At 41.1% G+C, this 25,133-nt stretch overlaps 2 protein-coding genes across 3 annotated transcripts; both read left to right on the forward strand.

The window, feature by feature from the left end:
- The first annotated feature begins 234 nt into the window (after positions 1-234).
- LOC108891917 (adapter molecule crk) lies at positions 235-9,925 on the forward strand. Its single transcript, XM_018689270.1, has 3 exons — positions 235-755; positions 2,740-3,344; positions 5,334-9,925. The coding sequence occupies exons 1-3, from the start codon at positions 536-538 to the stop codon at positions 5,466-5,468; spliced, it is 960 nt and encodes a 319-aa protein (XP_018544786.1). The 5' UTR covers positions 235-535; the 3' UTR covers positions 5,469-9,925.
- Positions 9,926-10,731: 806 nt separating this feature from the next.
- Positions 10,732-24,916, forward strand: LOC108891918 (14-3-3 protein epsilon). 2 transcript variants are annotated; one of them, XM_018689273.2, is made up of 7 exons: positions 10,732-10,964; positions 15,028-15,227; positions 17,606-17,712; positions 19,248-19,454; positions 20,534-20,670; positions 21,030-21,084; positions 23,759-23,812. In XM_018689273.2, exons 1-6 carry the CDS (start codon positions 10,901-10,903, stop codon positions 21,035-21,037), a joined length of 723 nt encoding a protein of 240 aa, XP_018544789.1. In that variant the 5' UTR covers positions 10,732-10,900; the 3' UTR covers positions 21,038-21,084; positions 23,759-23,812. The 2 variants fall into 2 exon arrangements, with proteins under 2 accessions (XP_018544789.1, XP_018544788.1); XM_018689272.2 differs by lacking the exon at positions 21,030-21,084 and having other exon boundaries at positions 10,734-10,964; positions 23,759-24,916.
- Positions 24,917-25,133: the final 217 nt, after the last annotated feature.

The following is a 25,133-nucleotide window of genomic DNA, read 5'->3' on the forward strand; positions in this document are numbered from 1 at the left end:
CAAACTAGTTTGAACACTTAGCTGCTTTAAGCTAACCGCAGCGTTCTGAGCCACTCCTTTGGATTTAAATGTTTACACTCGGTAAACTAATTAATTAAAAGCCGCTTTTAATAAACAATGAAGGTAGCACCACGTGTTGTTGTAATATAAGATAGATATTAGAGACGTTAATTCGCATCTACAGTGTTTTTTAGGGGGATTGAATGCAGCGCTTCCCAATGACCAGGCATCCCTTCCGGTAGATGAGGTCAACTTTTCCCTAGATCCGCCATTTCAGTCCCGGAGTTTCTTGTTGCACATTAGTTTTGAATATTTTTGTAATTTTAACGTTTAAGCAGCAGATAATTGGGGTTTGTGGCGACGCATCAACTCGGTCAACTTAAACGCCTCGGCAGTCTTTAGTGGAAGTTGCTAAAGTCTTGGTATTATACCGTTTTTCCAGCGGCAGCGTTAGTCAACCAAAGTTTTTGTATGAGTTGCGGATAGGGAGAGGCGAAGGGGAAAGGCCTCAAGCCTCGGACGGGATTTTACAGCCATGGCCGGTAATTTTGATGCCGAAGACCGTGCGAGCTGGTACTGGGGGAGGCTAAGTCGCCAGGAAGCCGTTTCTCTTTTACAGGGACAGAGGCATGGTGTTTTCCTGGTCAGAGACTCAATAACCAGCCCTGGCGACTACGTGCTGTCCGTTTCAGAGAACTCCAAAGTGTCCCATTATATAATCAACAGCATCAGTAACAACCGGCAATCTGGCTCAGGTAACGTTTAATTATTTGTCATATAGCTTGCTGCTTCACTTAACTTGCCTCATATGTTCCCCAGATACTAACGTTACTGACAGTATTTTCATTTTATCTATGGATTGCTGTGATTTAGCCTCGTTACGTCCCACTCTCATCAAGCCACGCCAAACTCCCATTACGAAATGTCCGATTTCAAAAGATCATAGCAAACCTACAAATACACACGCCGTTTATCACATAGCTAAAGCATTTTCTGCGTTATCGGAGCGTACTCTTAAAGTCGGCATATATATGATATAATAGTTTATGCTAACTTGAACAAAAACTGAAACTTAAACATGTGCTTCCCACTGCTTGCTACCACCCACCGCTGTCTATTTTGGATGGTGTTGCTAACTGGCTAGCTACTGCGGGTAGAGCAGAAGTCTGTCTGAAGTGTTAACACTTTTGACTTAAATTATATGTTTGTTGTTTTATAGAGGTTAATCCTCTTGTGCAAGCTATATCAGTTGAACCCCGATAATGTAAAAGTCACAAGTTATGTTGTTCAAATGGGGTACTAGCCTAGTAGAGTTTAAGTGGAGTACTTTTTAAATGGAGTTTGGTGGAACTTCGCCGTTTAGCTAGCTAGCTATCAACAATCAATCAGGGTTAATTTATTCAACCACCATACTTGAGACCATTAATTTATTTTTCCTGACTGCGGGTTTGAGGCGGTGTTTTGTCCATGTTTAGGCAGCAGGACGGTAGCTCAGCGGGCAGCGGTAGTGAGGTGGGCTGGGCTGCTGCTGCTGCTGCAGGGATTGAATGGAACTGGGCAGGCTGGGCTGTCACAACTGGAGGATGACTGGTCAGATTGGCGTCTCTGGAATGTCTGTGATCCTGCCCTGTTGCACATACATAGCCCTGCTCACAGGTCTGCTGCTGTGCTTGTAGTTCCCCGTGGCTGTTGCACAATTCGTGTCCTTTCTGGGCTTCCTAAGCATTGGGTAATTTTTATCCGTGTCTCCCTGTTGTAAAGCAACAGTTGTGGGCCATTATGGCAATTATACTTTGGTAGTCTGCTGGAGAATGTATGAAAAATGGTTTAAGTAACAGGAAGTTACATGAATAGATAAGTAAGTGACTAATGTAGAGAAGCAGTACCAGATTAAACTCAGATTTGGGCTGTTTTTTGAATAAGAATAAAATCTGAGACCAAATTTTAGACAAGTGAAGTAGAGACCTGTGCATGCCAGTGATAGTTAAACACCTTTTTTTCAGAGGCTATGAGCAGAACAGCTTTTCTCTGCTTAAATCAGGACAGCCAGTCAAATTGGCATAAATCAAATTTGAGTTATTGCATTAACGTGGCAAAAAAAAATCTTAAATACATCTCAAAATTGTACATTTTGATAAGATCAGATGATAGCCCATGTACTGTGGAATAGATTTGTCAAACTGTAAAGATTTTGTTTTATTATTTCCACTGAGGTACCTCTCTCTTTAATGGCTCTCCAGGTTTCTCTGGCCAACTGCTACATGGCATTATTGGATTTACAGGATATTTGCGTTAATGTGATGGATTACATTGTTTTTTTTTCCATGCATTTAAATTGCTGAATTACCCCCAAACCAGCCATTGTATTTATAGATCATTTCTCATTTGAATTTCCATAGAATATATTGTGGAAAAAACAAAATTATTAGGAGCCTCATGATCCCCCCTGCCCCCTCTCACTGACTGGGATATAGACATTATTCTGTAAATTGCATGTTTGTTGTGTTTATGGCGTATATTTGTGTCTTCTAATGAAAAACTGTCAAGCATGCCTGTGGCCATATCACCTGTATATGAAGTTAGGCCCCCCATTAAGATGTGATTGGACTCCAAGAGAACAGTTAATCCTCTGACTTGCAGTGTGAATACAAAGTCGGGGAGTGCTGGTCAGTGCTGCCAGTAATCCTGGACCTTGATCTGTTCACTGATGTGTGTTTATTAATTTGTTTCCTCTGCCAGGTTTGGTTCCTCCTCGGTTTCGGATTGGGGATCAGGAGTTTGAGGCGCTGCCGGCCCTGCTGGAGTTTTATAAGATCCACTACCTGGACACCACTACACTTATAGAGCCCATAAGCAAGGCCAAACACGCAGGTTTCACCAGCTCCTCCTCTGCTAGTGTCCCGCAGCAGCCCGAGGAGGCTGAGTTTGTACGGGCGTTGTTTGACTTCCCTGGCAACGATGAGGAGGACCTCCCCTTCCGCAAAGGTGACATTCTGCGTGTGCTGGAGAAGCCCGAGGAGCAGTGGTGGAACGCTGCGAACCAGGAGGGCCGGGCCGGGATGATCCCCGTGCCCTACGTGGAGAAGTACCGGCCCGCCTCGCCCACTGCTGCCGGCCCGGGTCCCCCCGCTGCGGGGACGGGACAGGGAGGGCAAATTGGAGGGGTAGCGGGCAGCACAGACGGAACAGGGGCTGCATCGGCCAACCCTCCAGGGGACCCAGGCCAGTACGCTCAGCCTGTAGTCAACACCCAGCTTCCCAACCTACAGAACGGGCCTGTGTATGCTCGAGCCATTCAGAAGAGGGTGCCCAACGCCTACGACAAGACGGCGCTTGCTCTGGAGGTAGCAATTCTACCCACCATTCATTTTCTCCAAGGCTGTCCGTCTATTCACTGTTAACCTCTTTTGCCTCTCAGTTTTTTTTTGGGTCTCAGCTGAGGCAGCCTAGATTGTCCTGATTGTTAATGGCTTACTCATGCATGTGAGCATACACACAAAGTATCTTTACAAATGCAAGCTGACAGTGCACATGAAGACACTCACAGTGGGATGGCTCTATAGAGAAAGACAGACACAGATCCTTTACAATGGCCTCTCTTTATGTACACATTATGGCCCATTGGGTTAACGTGAATGTTACATTCATTACCACTGGTGAAAGGAGGAACACTGGTTTTAGTTGTTTTCATGAAGCAGATACGTAAACAGTGTTTGTCCAGATTAACAAACGCAAACAACGGTGGAGGTTAGTGGCAAAATTTAATTTGTTGTGAGGCCAGTCTCTACATCACACACACTGTTTATAATAACCAGCTCGCTGTCAACAAACTGATTAATGAGCCTGTCCTCCTAACTTACAGTAAACAGACTCCATGGATTACCTCTGCTAAAGTAAGAGGATTTTTTATGCAGTGGCCAAAGGCAGCCCGTCGTTAATTTCAGTATGTGAGATTCTGTTCACGTGCCAACCATGGCTGCAGCAACCAATTATTTTCATGCTATGAAATGGGAGAAAAAATAGTGAAAAATGTCCATCATGGTTTCCTACAGTCCAGGGTAACGTCTTCAAAGCTCATGTTTTGTTCAACCAGTCAGTTTACAGTGATAGAAAACAGCAAATCCTCACATTGGAGAAGCTGCAGAGTAGCAAAATTAATGAATTCCTCCTGATTAGCTTATTGAATAATTAACTAATCGTTTCAGCTCTAATACTAGCTGCCTAGTGATTATCCGTTATACAGGACACTGTGGGAACTTCAGGCTGTATTGGTGGTGGTTTTGATTGTGTCATTAGTTTTCTCTCATATTCTTCTACTGCCGACTTTCCTCAAGTGATACGAACAGTGGAGTTGAATAAAATCTACCGCTAATTTAACTTTAATCAGTAGCTTGTGATACCTTGTCTACCTTTGGACGAGCGCTGGTTTGGCAACAACTTTAAAGAGAGCCACCTCTTAAATTCCTCTGCTGTCAGTTGTCGAGGCTCAGGGTGCTCTCCGTGCAGCCTCGTTTATTTGAGTCTTCTCAAGAAACACAGGCGCCACCATTTTGTTTGATTTAACAGGAGTCGGAGGACGGTGTGTATGCGTGCTGCTGTGTGAGATGGAGCAGACTAGATGACACTGTGCTGTGTTTATGAACCTCTGCTTTTGTTAAAGTGGGTCGCAGTATATTTGTGCAGTCTGCCCAAGAGTAGACTGTGTAGTTAATACTCACAGTGCTGTACTCAGTGCTCTCGCTGTAGATAAGGACCAGAAATTAATCAGGAATTTAAAACCGGGAGCATTATTTTGAAATTAAACCTTTTTTTAAAGTAGAGTATCGTCTGCAGCACAGTTTATAATCTGTGCAACCTAGTTACTTGCAACTAATTAGGGCAAAACAGAACAAAACAACCCCCCCTCTCTAAACAGAGACTGGCTATCATGAACACAATGTCAGGCTGAATGAATGAGGTGAAACAAAATGGCAGCTGTAGAACTGGCAGTGGTGAAATGGCTTGAAGAGCTCAACATCTAGCAAGCTTGAAGACTCAGGACTGGCTTATCTTACTGAAACTCCTCACTTTATTACAGTAAAGGCTTCCAATGACGCTGTCGTACTCATCAGTTCTAGAGGGAGTCATTAAACAGTCTGTGTCGTACAGCTCCTGTGTCAGTTTAACTGGGATATTGTTGAGTGATTTCGCTGGTTCGCAGATGGGTCAGTCAATACTGTTTCAGCAGGCTTATTGAATTTGAGTCAGACATCGAGCTTGTATCGATATGTTCGACGAACGTGAACTGATTTACATTCCTGCATGTATCCTTTCTTTTTGTTGTCATCTGACAGGTGGGGGACATGGTAAAAGTGACCAAGATCAACGTGAACGGCCAGTGGGAGGGCGAGTGCAAGGGCAAACGAGGCCACTTTCCCTTCACCCACGTTCGACTGTTGGAACAACACCATCCTGACGACGAGAGCTGAGAAACACACGCACTCCCACCACCTGCGCACATCCCTTCTCTTTTGGCCATTCTGTCATTCTCAGAAAGAAAAAGATTTATACAAGCACACAGTTTATGAACCTATGAGCTAAACCGATCAGGCCCTGCCAGCACAAGGCGTGTTGGCTGATCTTGCCTAATGTCATTTTGATGGACGACGGTCACACTAAGAGTTTACACTAAGGTCAGACTGATATCGGTTTGCCTATATTACCTTCTTTTTTAATTCAAGTCAGCATTACCCGCTAAGAGTGTTGGCTTCCTCCTTGACCACAGCCACATAAAAAATCTCCAAAACCTACAGTGAAATATTTCCATCAAGCAGATAGGGACATTTATTGGTTTAATATTTTAATCGAACACACTTGTGTGTTGCCTTACCCAGAATCCAGTAGAGGGAGGTGTGTTTAGCCTAGCTTAGCTCAATGATTAGAAACAGGGGTAAACAGCTACCTAGCAAAGTCAAACAAACCAGCAACTTCAAAGCAGTTTTAGATGCTTTCTGTATATTGTTTATCCCAACCTGTTTGGTATTTGGTTCAAGTGAACTACTACTTTGAGTTCGGTTGGTTTTTGGCTGGTGTAAAAGCTGCGACCATCTAAAAATAGCACCGCACTTCGCTTCCAAATGAACTCGGGTTGTTTGTGGTGCGAATGCAAACCGAACCCAAACACAGGATTCTGTGATGTTAAATATGTTTGCATGAATTAAAAGCTAAACTACCATTAAATCCATCCGCTGACTGGGAACTGTTAAGATGATCTCTTCGGTGATCTGTATTGAGTTACTCAAGGTAATCTGGTAACCATGGTTACCAGGTAAAGTGTATGCTTGTCAGCTGTTTACAAAACAAGGTGAAAAAGAGTTAGATCAGAGGTGTGTTGTGCATGTAGTGACCGCACAGCACGAGACACACCTGTTAGGCATTATTTCTTTACACATAAGTGTCATTCAGTCTCAACTAATAATTCCTGTACCCATTTATTTCTTTGTGAGCTCTCACTTAATAAGATTACACACACAGGGCTCAGTAAAATGCTGCATGAATTGCTGCAGCAATCAGTCCATATCACGTAATGTTTACAGCTTTTTGTTCATTCGTAACACTCATGTGAAAAAGACATGGAAGGATTAAGAACTACAAGGCAATAATGTTTTGGTCTTTTCTTCCATCTGGACCAAATGAACCAAACCAGTGCAAAAACGACCTTCAGACCAGCTAGACATCAGAGCTATTTCTTTATCTCAGTAGAAGCTGCTAACAGTAAAAGGGTTTAACCAGTTTTGAATGGTGGAAAAGGAATGAAAATTAAAGAGTAAAATGTGAATTTCAGACACATTAGGCACCAGTAACCGATATCAGTCGAACCCTAGTTTACACACCTCCAGCTCAGTATTGAGGTCTGTGCTGCACACAACACAGCAGAGTCAGCCTACTCTTCCCTTCCTGCCATATCTGTGTATCTCAACCCACCACATTTCATTCACACACAGAAGGGGAAAAAAAATCGATTGCACACAGGAGACGAAACACTCGGCTTCTCTCACAGAATCATGAATCAGTGAGTTTTTGTAGTGCTAGACTGTGAACCTCAGAGTGAAACGAGCAAAGACTTTTCCTGACGATTCCGTCTTGTGGAGAAGGACGGTCCTCCTCGCAAAGACGACTTCACCAACGTATTGCATACTACCCACACTACAAACCAAGTCCTCTTTTTTTGTACTAAAAGTGGAAAATATTATGATAGAATTGACTATATATATACACACACCTTACATGCTAAATACTGTAAACATTTTTTTCCTTCCTTGCATTTGGTTTTCTTTTACTTTTTGTTACCAGAGACTATTCGCCTATTATTTTATGTTCCTTTTCAAAACACTACTCAGCACCAACATGGATGACACTGAGTGCAGCATTGTGAAAAAACAAAATAAAAGCACCCTGTCGCGGAGGATGGAAGGATCCCCTGAGGCTGTTTTTAGAAGATGAGTTGAGAAAGGTTGACGGATTTTATTTTTGTCTTCCAGCAGGGTTTTTTGTTATGACATTATCAGCTGCAAATGTTTTTAAGAACAAAAAAAATCCACCCTAAACACTACTAGTAGTGCTTCTGCATTTTTTGTAAAACAAACATTATGTCACTTTGTCATTTCTGGCGCCACTAAGATGCTGTGATTGACACTTGCAGCTTTTTCTACACTGAAAACACACGCTATGATTACACATTAAGCTTTTTTTTAAACACACATAGGCCCACAGAGCGTCACGTCAAAAGGAAGATAAACCATAAAATGGTGCATGATGTTTTAGAATGTGCCGTCAGACCTTTTTCCTCACGGTTGTCCTTTTAAACTTTAATTCCTGTGTTAGCCTGTGTAAGCTAGTGGACACTTACTGTGTGGCATGCAGATGGTTTTAAAATGTGGTAAATGGCAGTGACACTGATGAAACGCTGTTACCAGTGACAATAACACTGTTTTGGAAAGAGATGATGCAGCCTGTGGTCATGGCCTTATTCTACCTTACACTGCCCAAGTCAGAAACTCTCATGTATCATCTTTCCCATGATGCATAGATGCAGTGAATGTTTCTCGTATGCTGACAATGCTAAACTACAGTAGGAACATGGTGAGTGACAAACCCCAGCTACATGGAGAAGCTGTTGTTTGTCAGTCACTGGGGAGGATCTGCTGAGTTACATCCTCTCTACCTCGTGTCTCATAGATTGGAAAAGATGAGGTTGTTTCATAGGAACTGTCTTGAAGCCTTGAAAGCTCAGTCAGTCAGTTTTGTTTTTGATATCTTGAAATGAATAACAGAGCCAAATGGTATGCAGAGCACCCAATTCCAAGCTCAACAAAGTCCTGGGGTCAGATGTATGAATGATAACTACAGACAAAAATCTGTCATAAAGCGTTTCCCACACATATTTATTAAAACAAACATATCACACATGTTATTCTTTAAGTGTGATATGGTAAACATACATAACTCCAGTTAAAGCTAACTGTGGGAGAAGAAATCTGATGCACCTGCGCACAATTTCACAATGATTGAGATTTATAAAACAGTTGTAAAGGAGTACATATCCATATTTCTGCTTTTGTATAAACATAAAAAGTTTAGTCTTAATCCTACATAGAATTTTTATGCATCTGACCCCAGATGTCCTCAAATCTAGTCTTGAGTTTACAATGTTTTTTTTTATCAATTGTAACATTTTCCCTTAATTTGTTTTATTATTAAGGATCAAATTTAAGGAAATTGTTTTTTTTATACACAACATTAATGCCATTTTTTTACCATGTTTATTAAGCTCTTTGAACCTTACAGCCTCACCTGCATTAATAAACACCCGCTATAAGTTCAAAGGCCACATATTGCATGTTTCTTTGTTAACGTGAGCTCAGCAGAAATATTGGAATTGATCACAGTTAGTGGTTAATATGTTGATAAAAGTCAGTGTTCCTGTACAGAGCTAACATGGTGACCAGGCAACACTAAATGACTGTTAGTGACAACAGTCAAATGGCTACACAGTGTGGTGCAGTGTGACGTGACAGTGATTAGGGGCAAGTAGAGCAAAAATAAAAAAATAATCTGGTGTGAGATATATCCCAAAACACAGCATCTCTGTGTTATAGCAATTTTAAATTACCTATTTAAATTTATAGAATTTGCAATGAGAAATTACAATAATCTAAATTGAAACTGCAAATTGTCAAGTGTGGTTTTTTGGGGGGATAATTTTACATTAATCTGATTTTGAAAAGATGATGTTTCAGTGGTGACTGCTGCTTCTACCCTGTCCTCCATATTAATTCTTCGATTGAAATGTGTTTGACAGACCGGTCTGTTCATTCTGTAGCTGTACCACTTCATTTTTTTAATCCCTTTTTTCCTTTATTTTGTTGTAATGCCTTTATGCAAAGTGTTAATTGGGTATTGCATTCAGACGTATGGCACTGAACTCCCACTAAATGTTGCCTTTGAGAGAAAATATTCTCTTTTCATAGTCATGACATTTTAACTCAGCTGTCCCACGGCAATTTAAAGACCAATGAATACAGAGGAAATGGTTTTTTTTTTAGATGATACCACTAATGATTCTCCAATATGCACCTTATCTCCTTTACAGCTCAAGAAAAAAACACATCAAGTCTCAACATGCCAAATAATGTTTAATTGTTTTTTGTATTCCTTTGCTATGATCAAATATTTTTTGCTTTTGTGCCATTTCACCCTGACTTTGAACTGTGGAGAGGACCGGAACAAGCAAAAATAGGATTTTTTTTAAAAAAAAGAGAGATTGTACAATATGTCAAAATGTTATGAAAATATATTATTTGAAGTTAAAATTTACCTTTTTATTTTCTGTAGCATGTAATGTGTTAATATACCTAGTCAATAAAAATATACCAAATTGTCAGTACGGGGCTTTACATTACTGTGTCAAGTTATTCCATTTGAGTATATTTAGTATTTGTTGTTCATGCTAAATGTCAGTTTCCAATGTACTTACCCAGCTTTTTGCTCTGCTCTTACATGTGATGTTATTAAATAATTCAAATTTTTTTCAAGCTGAGATTCTCAGTTTGTTTGTATCCAACAGAGGACATTTTGTCACAGGGACTCACCGAACAGATTTGTGGTCTTATGATCTACAATTGGATTAAATGAAGGTATGTCCCTGAGTTTTCCTTGTGACTGAATTCTGCCTTCTCATTGTATTATGTACTGTACATTACTATGAACAATTACCACACTGCATTGCACCAGAAGCTTCTTCCAAAACAGCCTTACATTTGACATTTGTAATCTGCTGCATTTTAATGATACAAAATGGAATTAAACTGTACAACATTAATAACTTAAAATGCCCTTTTAAAAAGTTTGGGTTTAACTAAAAGAGAAAGAAGAAATTAACACTCCGGCATTAGCAACCAATTTATCACATCAAATAAGTGTCGCACAGAGGGTGGGTGACCATGAGACAACAAATTTAAATGTTTTATCTCAAAATACAAATGCTTATTTTTGTTTTATATGTATGCCGAATGGAAGAATTACCCCAGTTGGATAAAAAGAATTGGATCACTGAGATATTACATTTACTGAATAGTCTCTTGACACTGGATTTGCCGGTGTTTGAACTGAGTTTGGTGGGGGTAATCTCGGAGAGTGGTTTATTTCGGGACTTGGCCTGAGTGGTGGAGGCGTAGATGAAGACTGCTGCGTGGGTTTCCCGGATGGAGTAGCGACGCCATCTTTACGCCAGTGCCACCGGTGGGTCTTCGATTCAGCGGAGCGACGGTGCTGTTGCTGATCCACCACCAGGAATCGCCGAGCAGCCGTTAATCTTCCCTTTCCACCGGGACGCTACGAACAGCCCCAACACCCGAGCACCATGGCAGACAGGGAGAACTTAGTATACCAGGCAAAACTCGCCGAACAAGCGGAGAGATACGACGGTAAGGCTCTTTACAGATAATGGTCAGTGCAGAATGCCTGGCCCCTCTTCCCCCCCTCAGTCTCCCTGCGCAGGGGGGCTCGGAGACGCAGGTAAAGCAGTTCACATGGATTTGTTGGGTGAGAGGAGACAAAATGGCGGAGATTTCTCCAGCCGAATGAACAAGTAGACGTTTAATTTAATTGTGTACGGCTCAAATGGAAACAACAGTTTGCTTGATGGAAAAAATTAAACGTGCTTTGTTGGGTCCCTCGGTGTCTGGTTACCGTTTTCGTTACGTGGTGAGCTAAGCTAGCCCCCCCCTCCCCTCTTGCTAGCGTTAGTTAGCAAGGCTATCTAAATGGCTAACTAGCTGGCTAGCCTTTCTTCAGCCCCGACACGCGTCATGCCAAACTCCATTCAAAAATACAGCGCTACAGCAAACGTCCACACCCCTCGTCAAACATGACTCGCGCCCCCCTCTGAATTGGCTGGACAAAGCCAGAATATGTCTGCTCCAACAAACGGCAATCATTTATCTGAAAACTATGCAGCGGTTAACGCTAACTTCGTGTGTTTTGGTGAGCGGGGACCATGCCAGCCTGGCAAACAAATTGTAGCCAATGGAAAACTTAAATTTAGTTCAGTTTTTCGTATCGTCTTGGCTGCACGCCGAGTATAAGAGTGATAACACTACTTTACAGTATGTCACAGGTTTTAAATCGTCGGTTGAATCCAGTAAAACTAGACTAAACAGGGTTGAAGTGTGAAACTCGGACATATAAAGAAGTTTGCCTAACTTGACATTCCTGCTGCTTTACTGCGGCCAGCATCGCCATGCGACTGCGTGGTTAATTGATGGATGGGTGCAGCACCAATAGTGCACAGGGGTAGGCGGGGTAGTGAGTATTCCTACCATGTGATTGGTGGCTGAACAACAATCTCGACCACAAGTTCAGCTTGAGCCAACTTTTCTTTGCCTTCAGTGCTCGGTCAATTGACTCGAATCCCTATAATCATAATATAGCTAATTGAGTTGTACATTAATAGTAAATAACGCACAGTATAGTTGGTTTATTTTTACAGACGTCTGCACATTGCTGTGGCGCACAAAGACCCATTAAGTATTTAGCATATTCTCAATTTGTGGCTCCATAGTTTGTTAGTTGAATTATTTTAAATGGACAGCACAGACATACTGCCATTACTTCAGAAAAGCAGATTGAGCACCATCAGCAGGGCATACAACTGGTGCCAGTTTTTAAAAATCTAAATGATCAATTAATCTGCTGATTATGTTCTTGATTAATCTGACCAACAGTCTAAAGCCCAAAGAGAATCAGTCAATAGGGATATAAAAATTCGCAATACTGAAGCGAAAACATGTAAATTATTTGGCATTATTGTGTGAAAAATGACTGAAACAGTAAATCAGTTATCAAAATTGTGGCTGATTATTTTTCTGATGATTGACAGCTCTATTTGAATCCTATCAAAGACTGCCTTGCCTGGTTTTTGTGATATACGGAAAGCCACAGGGGTCAGTACGTTCATGCTTGAAGGCATTAATGCTGATAAATGCAGATCCTTCATTGAACAACATGACACAGCAAGACTCTGACCACTCGTGTTGCATCAATTGATGCCTAAAACATACATCGAATGTGTGCACAAATAGGCTGCTGGTGGAATACTGACAAACAATATCCTATATTGGGATTATCTGCAATAAATTGATTAATTAATAACACAGTAACAGCCAGTAAACTGCCTGGTAGTGTAGGTAGATAGCCTGCTCCCAGTTTCTCAAGATTTATTTTACCAGTCATTTTTCAGGGCTTGCATGAGTCCAAAATGCCATTTCCTGACAGCTCAACAGTGCACATACAGATATATATTAAAAAAAGAAAAATATATAACTGTTGTCAGCTTTAGAGAGGGCTCCCCTCAGTCTGGACAGTCAGTCTGGCATAGTGTGTCATCCACGATGACTGCTTTCCATTTGCGCCACAGCTTCTCCACTGATGTGAAGAGGCACTGACATCTTAAAAAAATAGTGTGAATAGTCAGCAGTGTGTTAACCTGTCCATCCCAAACTTGGAGTTATCACAGCTCCGTTCGTCTGATAAATGTTCCCAGTTGCATTTTTTTAATTATTTACAAATATTGGTTAAATAGAGCTCCAGTATGGTCTTATTGTGCTATGAAGTGATATAATCCTCACCCCTGATGTCAACTGGAAATGGCTGCTTTGTGTCTTGGCTGTGCTGTGTTGATTGTAACCCTTCTGTTAGCAGATTTATCAGTAGATGTAGTGCCGTCCACCTGTTTTTATAAGCAGTGATGTTGCGGTCCTACTTGCTTCCGCATGTTCGAATGTAGACAAAGCACCCAAGTCTTACCACTCAGCTTATGAGCCTCTCTCAAAAGAACACCCAGAAACAATGGAGAATAAAAAGAGCCAGGGGGGAGATCAGGTGTCGTGCGACATCCCCGGTCTGGCTGGAGACCACTGTTACACATTACGCTCTGCAAAGGATGCATCATAGGAGGGGGGACAGATTTAATCTTTGAAGAGCTTGAAATGCTGAAAAAAAGAGTATTCAAAAAGCACAGAGGGGTCATTGAGTTTATTGGAGTGCAGACCAGACTGGAGGGTAAAGTGATCAAAGCAGCATAGTGCTCCTCCAGGCTTGTAACCATCGCTGTATCGGGTTTCACCAGCACGCTGCGTAGAACCCTGCTATTGGCTTCAACAGATAACACCCTGTCTGTGAAGTTAAAAGCCCAATGACTGGCAAACTGCTCTTACCCCCGGGCTAGCATGTTTAGCTCGGGAGGCGTGACTCGTCTGCAGCTAGAGCCAAGCTTTTGTTTCACCCACTGTTACAGAGGACATCTTCTCTCATTTGAATACCACACATGATGCTGCCTATGTATCAGAAAGCTGAATGTATTCATATTCAAAATAATAGCACAAGATATTGTTTCATATATTCTCAGCCTACTCTGGAAATTACATTAAATATATCACTGACAGTTGCAGAACCTGTTTAATTTATTCAGGTGTTGATGTTGCGATGCCTCCTTGAACTGATTTGGTTAAAGAGGCTCCATATTGTGTCTGTTTTCTGTCTCTCCACAGGGAAACAGCATGTTGTGCTGATTAACGGCTGCTTCAGAGCAGAGTGTCAAATTGTTTTCATTGCCATTTCATCCCTGTGATTCTGTATTCATTTCTCACACCGCGTCACATCGAATCACCTTGAAGAGGGTGTAAAGTTTTTAAAAGACAAATCACATCTGATCTTGCCCCAGCCCTCTGTGGTTCACTGTCCTGGCTCAGCATCCTAGTGTCCATAGGTGATGAATCTGCATCACAAGGGTACATAAATACTTGGGCAGTGTCCCAGGCGCTCCATTAATAAAATACTGAGGACGACACAAACCTTTCAAGGCTCTGCACTGTGGTTTAAACTCTTCGTTAATGGAATGAGGATGTGCTCATTTTCAATTAAGAAAATCTGTCTATGCTCTTTTCCCCCACAATGTTAATACTTGTCATGGCAGAGAGAGTTTTTAATGTTTTTTAATTCACCCAAATTACAAAATCATATGTTCATACTTACCTCTAGTGGTGATTGAGGCACGCAGATAGTTTTTGTTTCATTTGGCAGGTTTGAGATTTCTGCCTCCACCCCAATACAGCCATTATTTGTGGTGTTCAAAGCACTGGTACTCTCTCTCTTATCTGTTTTCAGCCAAAAGACAGTAATATCAGATATGGCTAGGCTTTAATTGTAAGGACTTTGCTACCATTTAACAATCCTGAACTAACCAGAACCAAATAAAATATAGTAAAAGGCTGTAAGAGGACGAGACACACTCAGCCTTGTGTTTTTTGGTCACAGAAAAGCAGTTGAATTTGAGTATGTTTAATATGTGTGTAAAAACATTCAACAAGACAACAGTGAAAGATGCTTTCTCTGCCATATTCTGTAAACAGTTATAACCTGATGTTATGCAAATTGACACTGTTTGCTCCAGTTGTTGCCACGTCTGATGCCAGTTGTGTTTTTTTGCAGAAATGGTGGAGTCGATGAAGAAAGTGGCCAGCATGGACGTGGAGCTGACGGTGGAGGAGAGGAACCTGCTGTCAGTAGCGTATAAGAACGTGATCGGAGCCAGAAGAGCCTCCTGGAGGATAATCAGCAGCCTCGAACAGAAAGAAGAAAACAAAGGCGGAGAAGACAAACTAAAGATGATCCGGGAATACAGAAAAACGGTCAGACACTGTTAGAAACTCAAATATACTGTTTACTTTCACCAACTGCAGGGAGTGTGAGAGTATTTTTATACGAGGGTTTTATCGTGAAAATTCAAATGTTTATGCATAACATTTTGACATGTTTCCTACACTGAAAACAATCTTAAGAAAATGTCTTCAGAGCCAAACCTCAGCTGGATAAACAGGTGAAATGTACATTATCATCAAGCCTTGTTTTTGACATGTTTGTTCCTTCTTTTAAGAACCTGAAAGCTTTGAATACCCATTTTGCAGCCAGACATATTGGTGAAACAAAATCACATCACGTAACTGCAATCTCTCTGTGCTAATGTCTGCAACAGATTGCAACAAAACATTGACTTTTTCTGGTGAATCTTGCTGCAATAAACTGACTTGATTTCATCTGGCTTTGGTGGGAGACTGGGGCAAAAGTAGTCACCTTTGATGCCCACAGAGTCCTGTATCAGACCTAATCCTGGAAATACCCAGTGGATTGAAGTTGAACTGATTTGAAGTTCCAACCTGCCTTGTTATTTCACGGAGATAAGTGTAGTTGGTGCACTCACAGAGAATCACATTTCCATATCCATAAGCAAGATGCCAGAGATGCTTTACCCTCTGTGGCTGGACTTTTTAAGCTCTTCTCCACTGACCGCTCCACTTTCAGGGGAAATTGTGAGATTTCACAGCCCAGCAACACTTGTCTGAGTGAAATAATGAGGCGGGCAGCAACCATGAATCAACTTTAAATCACCTTTTTTTCATTTCTGCTGCAGAGAAACTTCTGTTACTGGCAGTGCTACTGTGAGTGCAGTGAAGCACAGAAACCCTCCAATCAGCCTCAAATCAGATTTTATTTGACTTTATGTAGGACAGTGGATTTCACCCACGCTCCAGTGTGTGGAAATTTGTGTTTTCCCCTTTTTGCACACATGGGAGTCATTGCTGGGAATTTCTGCTCACATATGTTAAGTTCTTTACTTAAAGTTTTTTTCAATATGCAACTGCGAGCATCAAATACCAGAACTCTATCTTCGATCAACTGGAATATTTCATGAGGACCAGTGACTGTTAATGTTGACTGTCTTCATGATTGTGTTACCTGGACAAAGTGCGGCAACCTGAGCCTCTACCTCTGTTTGTCATGTTTTCTTTGGTTGTGTCTTCAGTTCTGTCAAAATGATGTAGTATATAAATAATCCAGAATGTCACCTACGCAGTAATACTGGGAATTCACTGTGACGATCAGAAATCCCTTTCTAATATCTCCTGGAAAAATGAGCTGCCACTACTTTAAACCTAAAACGGGACCTGCAGCCTATCGAGCTCTCACTACATTACTAATGTAACAAAACAAAATTTTCCACAATTAACACTGTAAATCACAAAACTGTTGGTCTGTTTAAAGTTTAAAGGGCAAGCTGTATATATTGAAAATATTACAAAGTCACGTCCATCCTTCTCTCCCCCCAAAATAAAACCAAAAAAGCAAGATATGAAATGAACTGTGGCTCAGAAATCAAGGTCTGACCTGACCCGTGGATTTGAGTTTGATTACAAACCTTCTATTATCACTAACTGGCACTAAAAGTTAAATAAGTTAACTGCAGCAGCGAGGCTCTCCAAAATCAAAAAGACAGCAGGAATCAGGAGTAATATCCACAGGCTAACAAGCACCTGGTCTGCTGTCTGACTGTGGTGCATGAATGAATCCGGCGAGCACCGGAGCTGTCGCAGTCGTAAGGGCCGCAATTCAGCATGTATGGGAAGTGTTGAGGGCAGTGAGAGCGTAGGAGTATAACACTGTTTAAAGTTTTGTTCCTTTAACACAGCTGATAGTCTGGTAAGATATAAAAGTCCAGTAGGCGGTAGGGAGCTTTTGTCATGTTGGACTTTGGAGTTCAGCCTACAGCTATTCCCGGTGTGAATTTGATTTGTTTTGAACTTTGTAGTTCTCATTAGAAAACATTTGTTTGTTCGTTTTTTGGCCAGCACTAATTAAAATTGCAGTACAAGTTTACTTTTCTATGTGTTTTTACCCAGCCTCCACTGGGTGAAAGCAATATCCAGAGAAACAGCTGCATTATTAACAAGGATGTCGACATATAGAGATGTTAAAAATGTCAGACTTGGATGGCCAACACTGACCCTGAAACTCCAATCGGGCTTTTCGGTGACAAATACTTCCACTGGGACTGCCCCAGAAGCTGCCCTGTGTATCTCTGCCCTCTTAACTGTTGCTGGTGTGGTGGCATTCAGAATTGGACAGGCAGAATTGTAACAGAATTTGTCTTTAATATTCAACGAGTGTTTTAATCCAGAAGCTGTAATAGTTTGTGTTGACCGTGGTATTTGTGTGTGTTTTTGGTCTGCAGGTTGAGAAGGAGCTGAAATCAATCTGCAACGACATTCTGGATGTACTGGACAAGCACCTCATCTTAGCTGCAACCACGGGAGAATCTAAGGTTTTCTACTACAAAATGTATGTATCTGGTAAATCTGTGTGTATATATTTGTGTCCAGGCTGAGAGTGAAGTTTCCTGGTGATTAACTCATATGAGTGTGTGTTTGTCTGAGCTACTTCCTGTTAAACATGCAGTGCAGTGATTCCCAAGCCAATCTCTAACTAAGTAATTAAATATTGTTCTTTGCTGAGCAACCTGACCGTTGAACGTGAACTAAAAAACACAGTTGCTAGGTGGAGATTATCTGTAATTGCACAATGACTCATGTTGCTCCGTTGACTGTTGTGAGTCATGTTTTAAATGTACATGAGCAGAAATATTCAACCCAAAATCAAGTTTTTCTTGTTCATCTTCAATCACAGTTTGCATTTTGATATTAATTGTGCAGAATCTCCTCGATCCTCAATATTCCATGCTATTTAGAGCAGCCTAGAGCCTCGTCCCATTTAAAATGTTTCCTAAAAGGTTCAGTGACGTTGAGGTCTGTGGCTGAGGAGGGAAAACCGATGCAGGCCAGCACTCCTTGCTCCTCCTCGCCTTCAAATAAACCTGGCAGAGCTTAGATGCATTTAGTGCCTCATTTTCCCCACCAAAAAAATGAATCTCTACCACACAGCTCAAAGCCACAAAAGATATCATGCCCGCACATGAAATAATGCCTCTCTTAAATAAATAAACAATTCGACTCCTCACCAGCTTTCGAAGAGATGAAACATCATCATGCGAGAATATTTTACCCACCGTTTTCTGCACTGCATCTCATTTAGCTGTCTCTTAACACAAGCTCTCTGATCACAAGACGGTGTTCTCAGTCTGCAGCAGTGAAATGTTGGCTAATTGCTTAGATATAATTCACTGTAAAAGTCGTCTAAAACTGCTTCTCTTCACTGCACCTCTACTAACCTTGGTAGGGTTCTTCATTCACTTGGCTCACTGCTATCAAGGCTGTAGATGCTCGTGTATCTTAGGAGGATTGCATTGCCTTGGTAGAAAATGGCCACTGACAGTGACAAATGACAGAAATCTGACCAGTCTGCATTATTTAGCCTCCTTGTACAGTTCAGTTTTTGCTGCAGTTTAGCTCTGGAAGCTTTTCTAATACTGGCATATTTTTCTCTTAATGTTCGAACACCAGCAGGAGAGATAGTGATGCAAAGAGCAAACTGTAATACTTCGTATATCTGGTAAATTACAGACCATAATGAGTCAGTACTGTAATGAAACATGATGTGACTTTTCAAGATATCAGTGGCAAACAATAGTTCGGTTTCAGCCAAGCATGAAAAATAGTATATTTTAATAAATGATGAAAACCAACAGCTGTTTGTTTGGAGACTCAGTATTAAACAACATTAATATTTAAAGCCCTTTGTATCACAGGTGTGTTTACAGTAGGTGTGTAACTGTTTGTCCCAAATCTACATTTCAGTCAGTGCTACTTGTTTTTTTTATGCGTTTGTACATTTCTCAGATTGTACTGTTATAATATATGTTTGTAATGCATGTGTGTGAAAGCAGATATCAGCCTGACTGTGTCGTTCCCCCTGCTCAGGAAGGGAGATTACCACAGGTACCTGGCAGAGTTTGCCACAGGCAACGACAGGAAGGAGGCAGCAGAGAACAGTTTGGTAGCGTACAAAGCCGCTAGCGACATCGCTATGATCGAACTCCCTCCAACGCACCCCATTCGTCTGGGATTGGCTCTTAACTTTTCAGTTTTCTATTATGAAATCCTCAACTCACCAGACCGTGCTTGCAGGTAGGTGTGAATATTTAATGTTGTCTGCTTCACTGGTACGTTCAACTTTTTAATGGATGTGATTTTTAAAAAATTTATTTATGTATTTTTGTTCTTTTATTTAACATGCTGAAATACCCACACATGGAGAAATACAAAAAGTATATTTTGTATTTCTGCCAAAAAAATCCTAATTCCAGACACTCGCCATATGTGGGTTTAAACTTTGCAAACTAGAAATTAGTTGATCATCGGTTTACATGCGTCTCCTGGAGTTTTTGTCTGTTTGATATCCCAACTTCATGTAGGCAAAGTGTTGTTTTAGAGCTGACATGTTGAATATAGAAGAGTTCACTCATTGTGCCAGACTCATTGATTATTACTTGGTTCTTCAGCCTGTTTTAGCCTCATTGTTTTGGTTTTATGACCTGCACATTTATTGTCATGAACACATGGCAAGGCTGTGTACACTTTCCCCCAGCACCAAACATCAGAGAGAGAAAAGTCATCCAGTGGCATGCAAATATAATCAAGCATCTAGAAGGGGAATAACCAAGATGTTTTTCTCTGGAGCAGGTGGAGACTGAAGTAGAGCTTTAAGGGGGATCAGTGTTGGATTTATTAGATGGACAGAAACATCTTGTTTTGATGTTTTTCTGCCCCCTAAAGGCCAAACATCCACAACTGCACCTTTCAGTGTATCGGGGGGGGGACTCCTTAGTCATTTTATCCAGTTTGGCAAATTCCATCCACATGTTTTAACATCCTCTGCTTTCCGCAGCAGTTCAAATCCCACATTAAAAGAAACTTGGAGTGTGTGTTCCAGCTGTCAGACACTGTTGTAGTTAAATGATTCTCAGGAACCTGGCAACTTGGAACCAGTTCTTACAGGGAACAGACTGTTCATTTCCATGTGGGGACATAACCTCACTGCCTCTGCACTGTTGTTAACAGAATCAAACACATGGTGAAACTTACAGATAATAAAGATACTCCCACTGTGTTTACGTTACCTGACTTTTTTTGTACATAGCAGATATTTTTACCTGTTCGCTGTACGCATGTGTGACCATGTTGTCTTGCATCCTCTCTGCTGATAGGCTGGCGAAGGAAGCGTTTGACAATGCCATTGCAGAACTGGATACGCTGAGCGAGGAGAGCTATAAGGACTCAACACTTATCATGCAGTTGCTACGTGACAACTTGACACTATGGACCTCAGACGTGCAGGGAGACGGTGAGTGAGCCGCTCCTTTGTTCTCGTGGCTGCTCAAATAGACGTCATCTACTGGTTTTATCACTGATCTCAACCTGTTCCTCTCTGGGTGACGCTGACTGATGATTGGCTCCCTGCTGTCGGCATCATTCCTTGCCTTTTTACAGCCTCTGAGATACACATCTATGAGTAATGAATATATTCTTTTAAGTGCTTAGTCTAATACTCTGAAACGAATAACCCTCTAACATTTTATCTTAACCTTTCCTCTCAGCACAGCAGCTCCTCTGAAATCAGAAGCACCCCCTCCCTCTTTCCTCTCCCAGGCTCGGTGCTCACACACCACTCTAACTTCTCCTCTCTCCCTCGTTCCTCTGTAGATTCTTAAGGACAGCCCTCTTCCTTCCCTTTTCCTCCATTGTAGAAGTGTATTTTGTAAGTCACTCCTCCTGTCTTGGGCTTTTTTCCAACCTCAAGCCTCAATCACTCCTGTCTCACCACCCCGACATCCCTCACTAACCTTCTCACAGCACAAAGTCTCCAGCCTCTGAAGCATTATGGAGCTTTAACTTGTCGAATTGTATTGTTTCCTTTTCCACCTTTTTTCCGAACATGTTGAACTCTGGTTCTGCGTTTCTCCGTGTCTCCAGGGTGTCCGCAAGTCAGTAAAACTCTAAATCATTGAAGGTTGTGTTTAGTTCTCATTGAGACAGCTGATTACAAAATACTGTCCAGTAGAGAGCTGAGTGGGGATAGTTCAATAGCTTTTTATTGAATCTGAAGTCTTTCAAATCCCTCATTCATTAACCCTGTCCTGACTCATTTTTCCTTTTTGTGGTGAGAGAAAATGGGCACTGTGCTACAGCTGCAGAAGCTAAAGTAAAGTCAAAATATTTATTTTACTGTATCATCCAGTGAATATCAATTAAATAAGCTGCTGATTTGCATGCACAGTGCACTTAACATTAGCTGAGGGCGAGCTCCTTGTTGTTGCACTGCTGTATGTCACAGAATACGTACAGTGTATTCACACACTGTGGTTTAACACTGGCAAAAATGCCACAAGCTCTTACTTTACCATGTTAGTCAGTTGATATTTAAACCAAGAACACTTCATCGTGAATACTCTCCTGCATTTTGCAGTTGTTTGGCAAAGTTTAAACTGGTTCGCCCATGTTTGTAGTTTGAGTGTCGCTGAGTCATCATGCTTTTGTATACTTAACTAGTCTGTGACGCTGTTCACCTCTTCACCTGACATTAATCTTGTGATGGTCTTGGGCTTGTGGGAAGTGGTGTTTGTTAAAGTTTGCTTTTAGAAGAAATAAAGACGATATTGCATCGTTTGTTAAACATTTACCAACCCTGTCTACACAGATGGAGAGACCCTCACAGCATTAATGTTCCAACGCTGGATCTTCAGTTTTAGTTTACTTATTACAAATGTCAGTGTGATTTCAAAGAGGTTTTCTTAGGTTCAGGTTGAACTTTGGCTCTCTATTTTAAAAGTCCATGATTTATGTCTGATTGGGCATTATCAACAGAGCCAAGTTAACAAGTTACATTTTCCTCGATGGCGGGGAATAGATTGAAGTGTAGCAGTGATTCCAGCCTGAACTAAAAACTTGCGGACACCCTGCTCCTTCACCGTGCACGTCAGTATCACTGAACACAGCCCACTGGCGCATTACGGCAGATCATTCCTGGGCGAGGCCGAGTTTGGAAACCTGTGAACGCAGCTAACTGAAGTGTGATATAACAGACAAACAGCATGTGAGGCTGCTGCTCCGTCTCCTGTGGCTTTCTCACATCCCAGTTTGCTGTGGCGCTAATGAGCACTGTTACAGTTTCTATTTTAATCATGATGGATTCTCGAGCCTTTTGTTATTTGTGCCTCTTAATTCTTCATTACACGGATGGCTGTGCTGTCTCTATGGTAACCTTTCCAAGCAACCAGTTGTACAGATTCACCAGGCATTTTACCCCCTTAGTAAATCTGACCACTGCTTGTTTAGAGGACACTGTGTGTTAACTCTTGGTCACAGGCCTGCATGCTGGCACAATCAGTACTTAACACTGCAGTATACTTAGAAATGGAGAGGTTATCTTTAGTGTGAACCACTGATCGACACATTTCTGAGCTGATCCCAGTCATTCCTGGAGGGAATATCTCTTTCAGTGATGTTAACTCACCTGATTTTCAGTTTGCCTGGGTGGCTTTGTGGTAAAACAAACTGCATATCCTGTGTTTGAGAGAGGAGAGCATTATTTTCTTAATGTTTGAAAAAGACACCCTGTCAGCACCTTCCTGTGGGTACAGTCTTAATTCAACATGGCCATCAACCTTTTGCCAATTCTGTGCCTTATAATAAAATTCTACATTATATAGAAATGCTGACACATACAAGACATTCATGGATTTTACTGCTCTGTAGTGACAGGAAACTAAATTTGGAACACCTCACAAAGAAGGTGCCACAGTTTGCATTTTACTCTTTTTTTCTTTGTTAGTCGTTACTTTACATTAGGGTCTTTTAAATTAAACTTCATTTGTAGTTGAGCAAACTACACACTAGAAACCAGGCTGGGATCAGTATTATGTATGAAATGGTGCTCACAGTCTCACAAACCTTTGAGAATTTATCACTGTTTCTTAAACATAAGTTGCATGTTGTTCACTAATTGTAATTGGAGAGAAAAACTATTAGTCAATCAGCAGAAGATTAATCTCCCAACTGTTTTGACAATCAGTCATTCAAAGTAATTTTTCAAGCAAAAACACCAAACATTCTCTAGTTCCAGTGAAATTAAATGGAGTATCTTCAGATTTTAGATAATCATAATTATAGTATAATTATTATATAATTTTAGTTAATCAGATAAGAGAAGAAATAAAAGGTCGTGTTGAGCTTTAGGAAGTTGTCATTGCCAAAACTTGTGATTTTTTTTTTTGCTATAGCTTGACATTTCAATTCAGTCGATTCACAAAGAAATAAACTGGAAGATTAACCAATAATGAAAATAAGAATTCAGCTGCTTTTGAAAGTCTAATCAAGATTTGAAAGATAACAGCAACCTCCATGACTGTACCATGTTTCTGTCTTTATCTCAGGTGAAGAACAGAACAAAGAAGCACTGCAAGATGCGGAGGACGAGGCCCAGTGAGACTGAACAACACAAGACAAGCCCTCCTCCTCCTCCTCTTCCTCCTCTTCCCTTACTTCTCTCCTCCCAGCACTAGCTCCTGTCCCCAGCCACAGTTTTCAACTGGGTTTATACTGCAGCCCACACTCTTTCTCTACCTTTTCCTCCATTTCTACCCATCTGTCTCACCTTTTCTCCTCGTATGCACGTCATTTCCCAACCCCCCTCAGGGCCGCTAGGGTCTTCATTTCCACTCCCCAGGGGTTTTACCTTCTTTTTTGATGATGACTCCTTTTGCAAGTCTGTACCCTTTAAGGTTCATGTCCTCTTTTACTGTTTTTATTTTGCTTTACTTTGCTGTATCATCTGTTGCCAAGTACGCTTGCCTGTATCTGTAACACACATATGCAAGAGTTTATTTAAAGACAATACTTTGCTGTTCAACCTTTTTTCCTGTATATGTGTGTTTATGAACAATACATTGTCCATGCTTCTGTCAGTCAGTTTTGAAACTTTTCAGTTTGCAAATTGAGGAAATTAAGTGGTGATGGAAGGTTTAAAAGGGATGTGTTAAAGCTTTTAGAAAGAACTAAGTGCCCTGTTTACTTTGTGGTTACCAAACCTGCTCCTTCAACACATCAATAGATCTTTTTTTTTAATGACAAACAGCAGAATGTCCCCCTTCTCCAAGCATCACTCTGACCTCTATTCTTGTCCACTCTCGGACCAAGTATTGTGCTGCGAGGCTGTAGCGCTTTTGCTAATGGCAGATAGTTAGGTAATGGCTTTTTAGCAGACAAAATGTTCGTATGTGTGTGCGTGGGAGGGGAATGCTCAACACTCTTGATTGTAATGTAATGCAGTTTTGCATTGGCACTATATATAAAAAAAAAGTTTGGGAAATAGAGGCCTGCTGTATCTTTACTCCCCTGACTCTTCCAGGTTTCCTCGTCTCAACTCTTGTCTCTTTCCTCTCATTTTCCTCTCTTCCTTCTGTTCAGTGTGTAACGTGAATCTGATTTGTACTACTGGATATTCTCACCGGAGCCACAAGTACCATCTGTATTCTTACTGAAACACAGCATGGAATTAACATTAAACTTCAAATTGAAAAATGTAAAAACAACCTGTGTGAGATTTATTTTTTTCATCTCAGTGTGCTGTGGATTGGTTTTACATTTGTCATGTGATTTTTAAACACTAGAGGGCAGTGCTGGATAGTAGAAGAAAGTTTACTAAGGCAGTGATTCTGCATTTATCCTTAGAGTTTTTTTAAGTTTTACTTTTAAATACTTTTATTTGGAGTGGTGGAAGAAGTACTTAGAACCTTAAAAACAAATCCA

Source organism: Lates calcarifer, linkage group LG20 (genome assembly GCF_001640805.2).
Source record: "Lates calcarifer isolate ASB-BC8 linkage group LG20, TLL_Latcal_v3, whole genome shotgun sequence".
NCBI classification, from domain to species: domain Eukaryota; kingdom Metazoa; phylum Chordata; class Actinopteri; family Centropomidae; genus Lates; species Lates calcarifer.

Excerpts from the sequence above, each read along its gene's own strand:
- LOC108891918 (XM_018689272.2), top strand. The coding sequence starts at position 10,901 with ATGGCAGACAGGGAGAACTTAGTATACCAGGCAAAACTCGCCGAACAA. Across the intron at positions 19,455-20,533 it reads TCACCAGACCGTGCTTGCAG|GCTGGCGAAGGAAGCGTTTG; the intron begins GTAGGTGTGAAT and ends CTCTGCTGATAG. Across the intron at positions 20,671-23,758 it reads CTCAGACGTGCAGGGAGACG|GTGAAGAACAGAACAAAGAA; the intron begins GTGAGTGAGCCG and ends TCTTTATCTCAG.
- LOC108891917 (XM_018689270.1), top strand. The coding sequence starts at position 536 with ATGGCCGGTAATTTTGATGCCGAAGACCGTGCGAGCTGGTACTGGGGG. Across the intron at positions 756-2,739 it reads CAACCGGCAATCTGGCTCAG|GTTTGGTTCCTCCTCGGTTT; the intron begins GTAACGTTTAAT and ends TTCCTCTGCCAG. Across the intron at positions 3,345-5,333 it reads AGACGGCGCTTGCTCTGGAG|GTGGGGGACATGGTAAAAGT; the intron begins GTAGCAATTCTA and ends GTCATCTGACAG.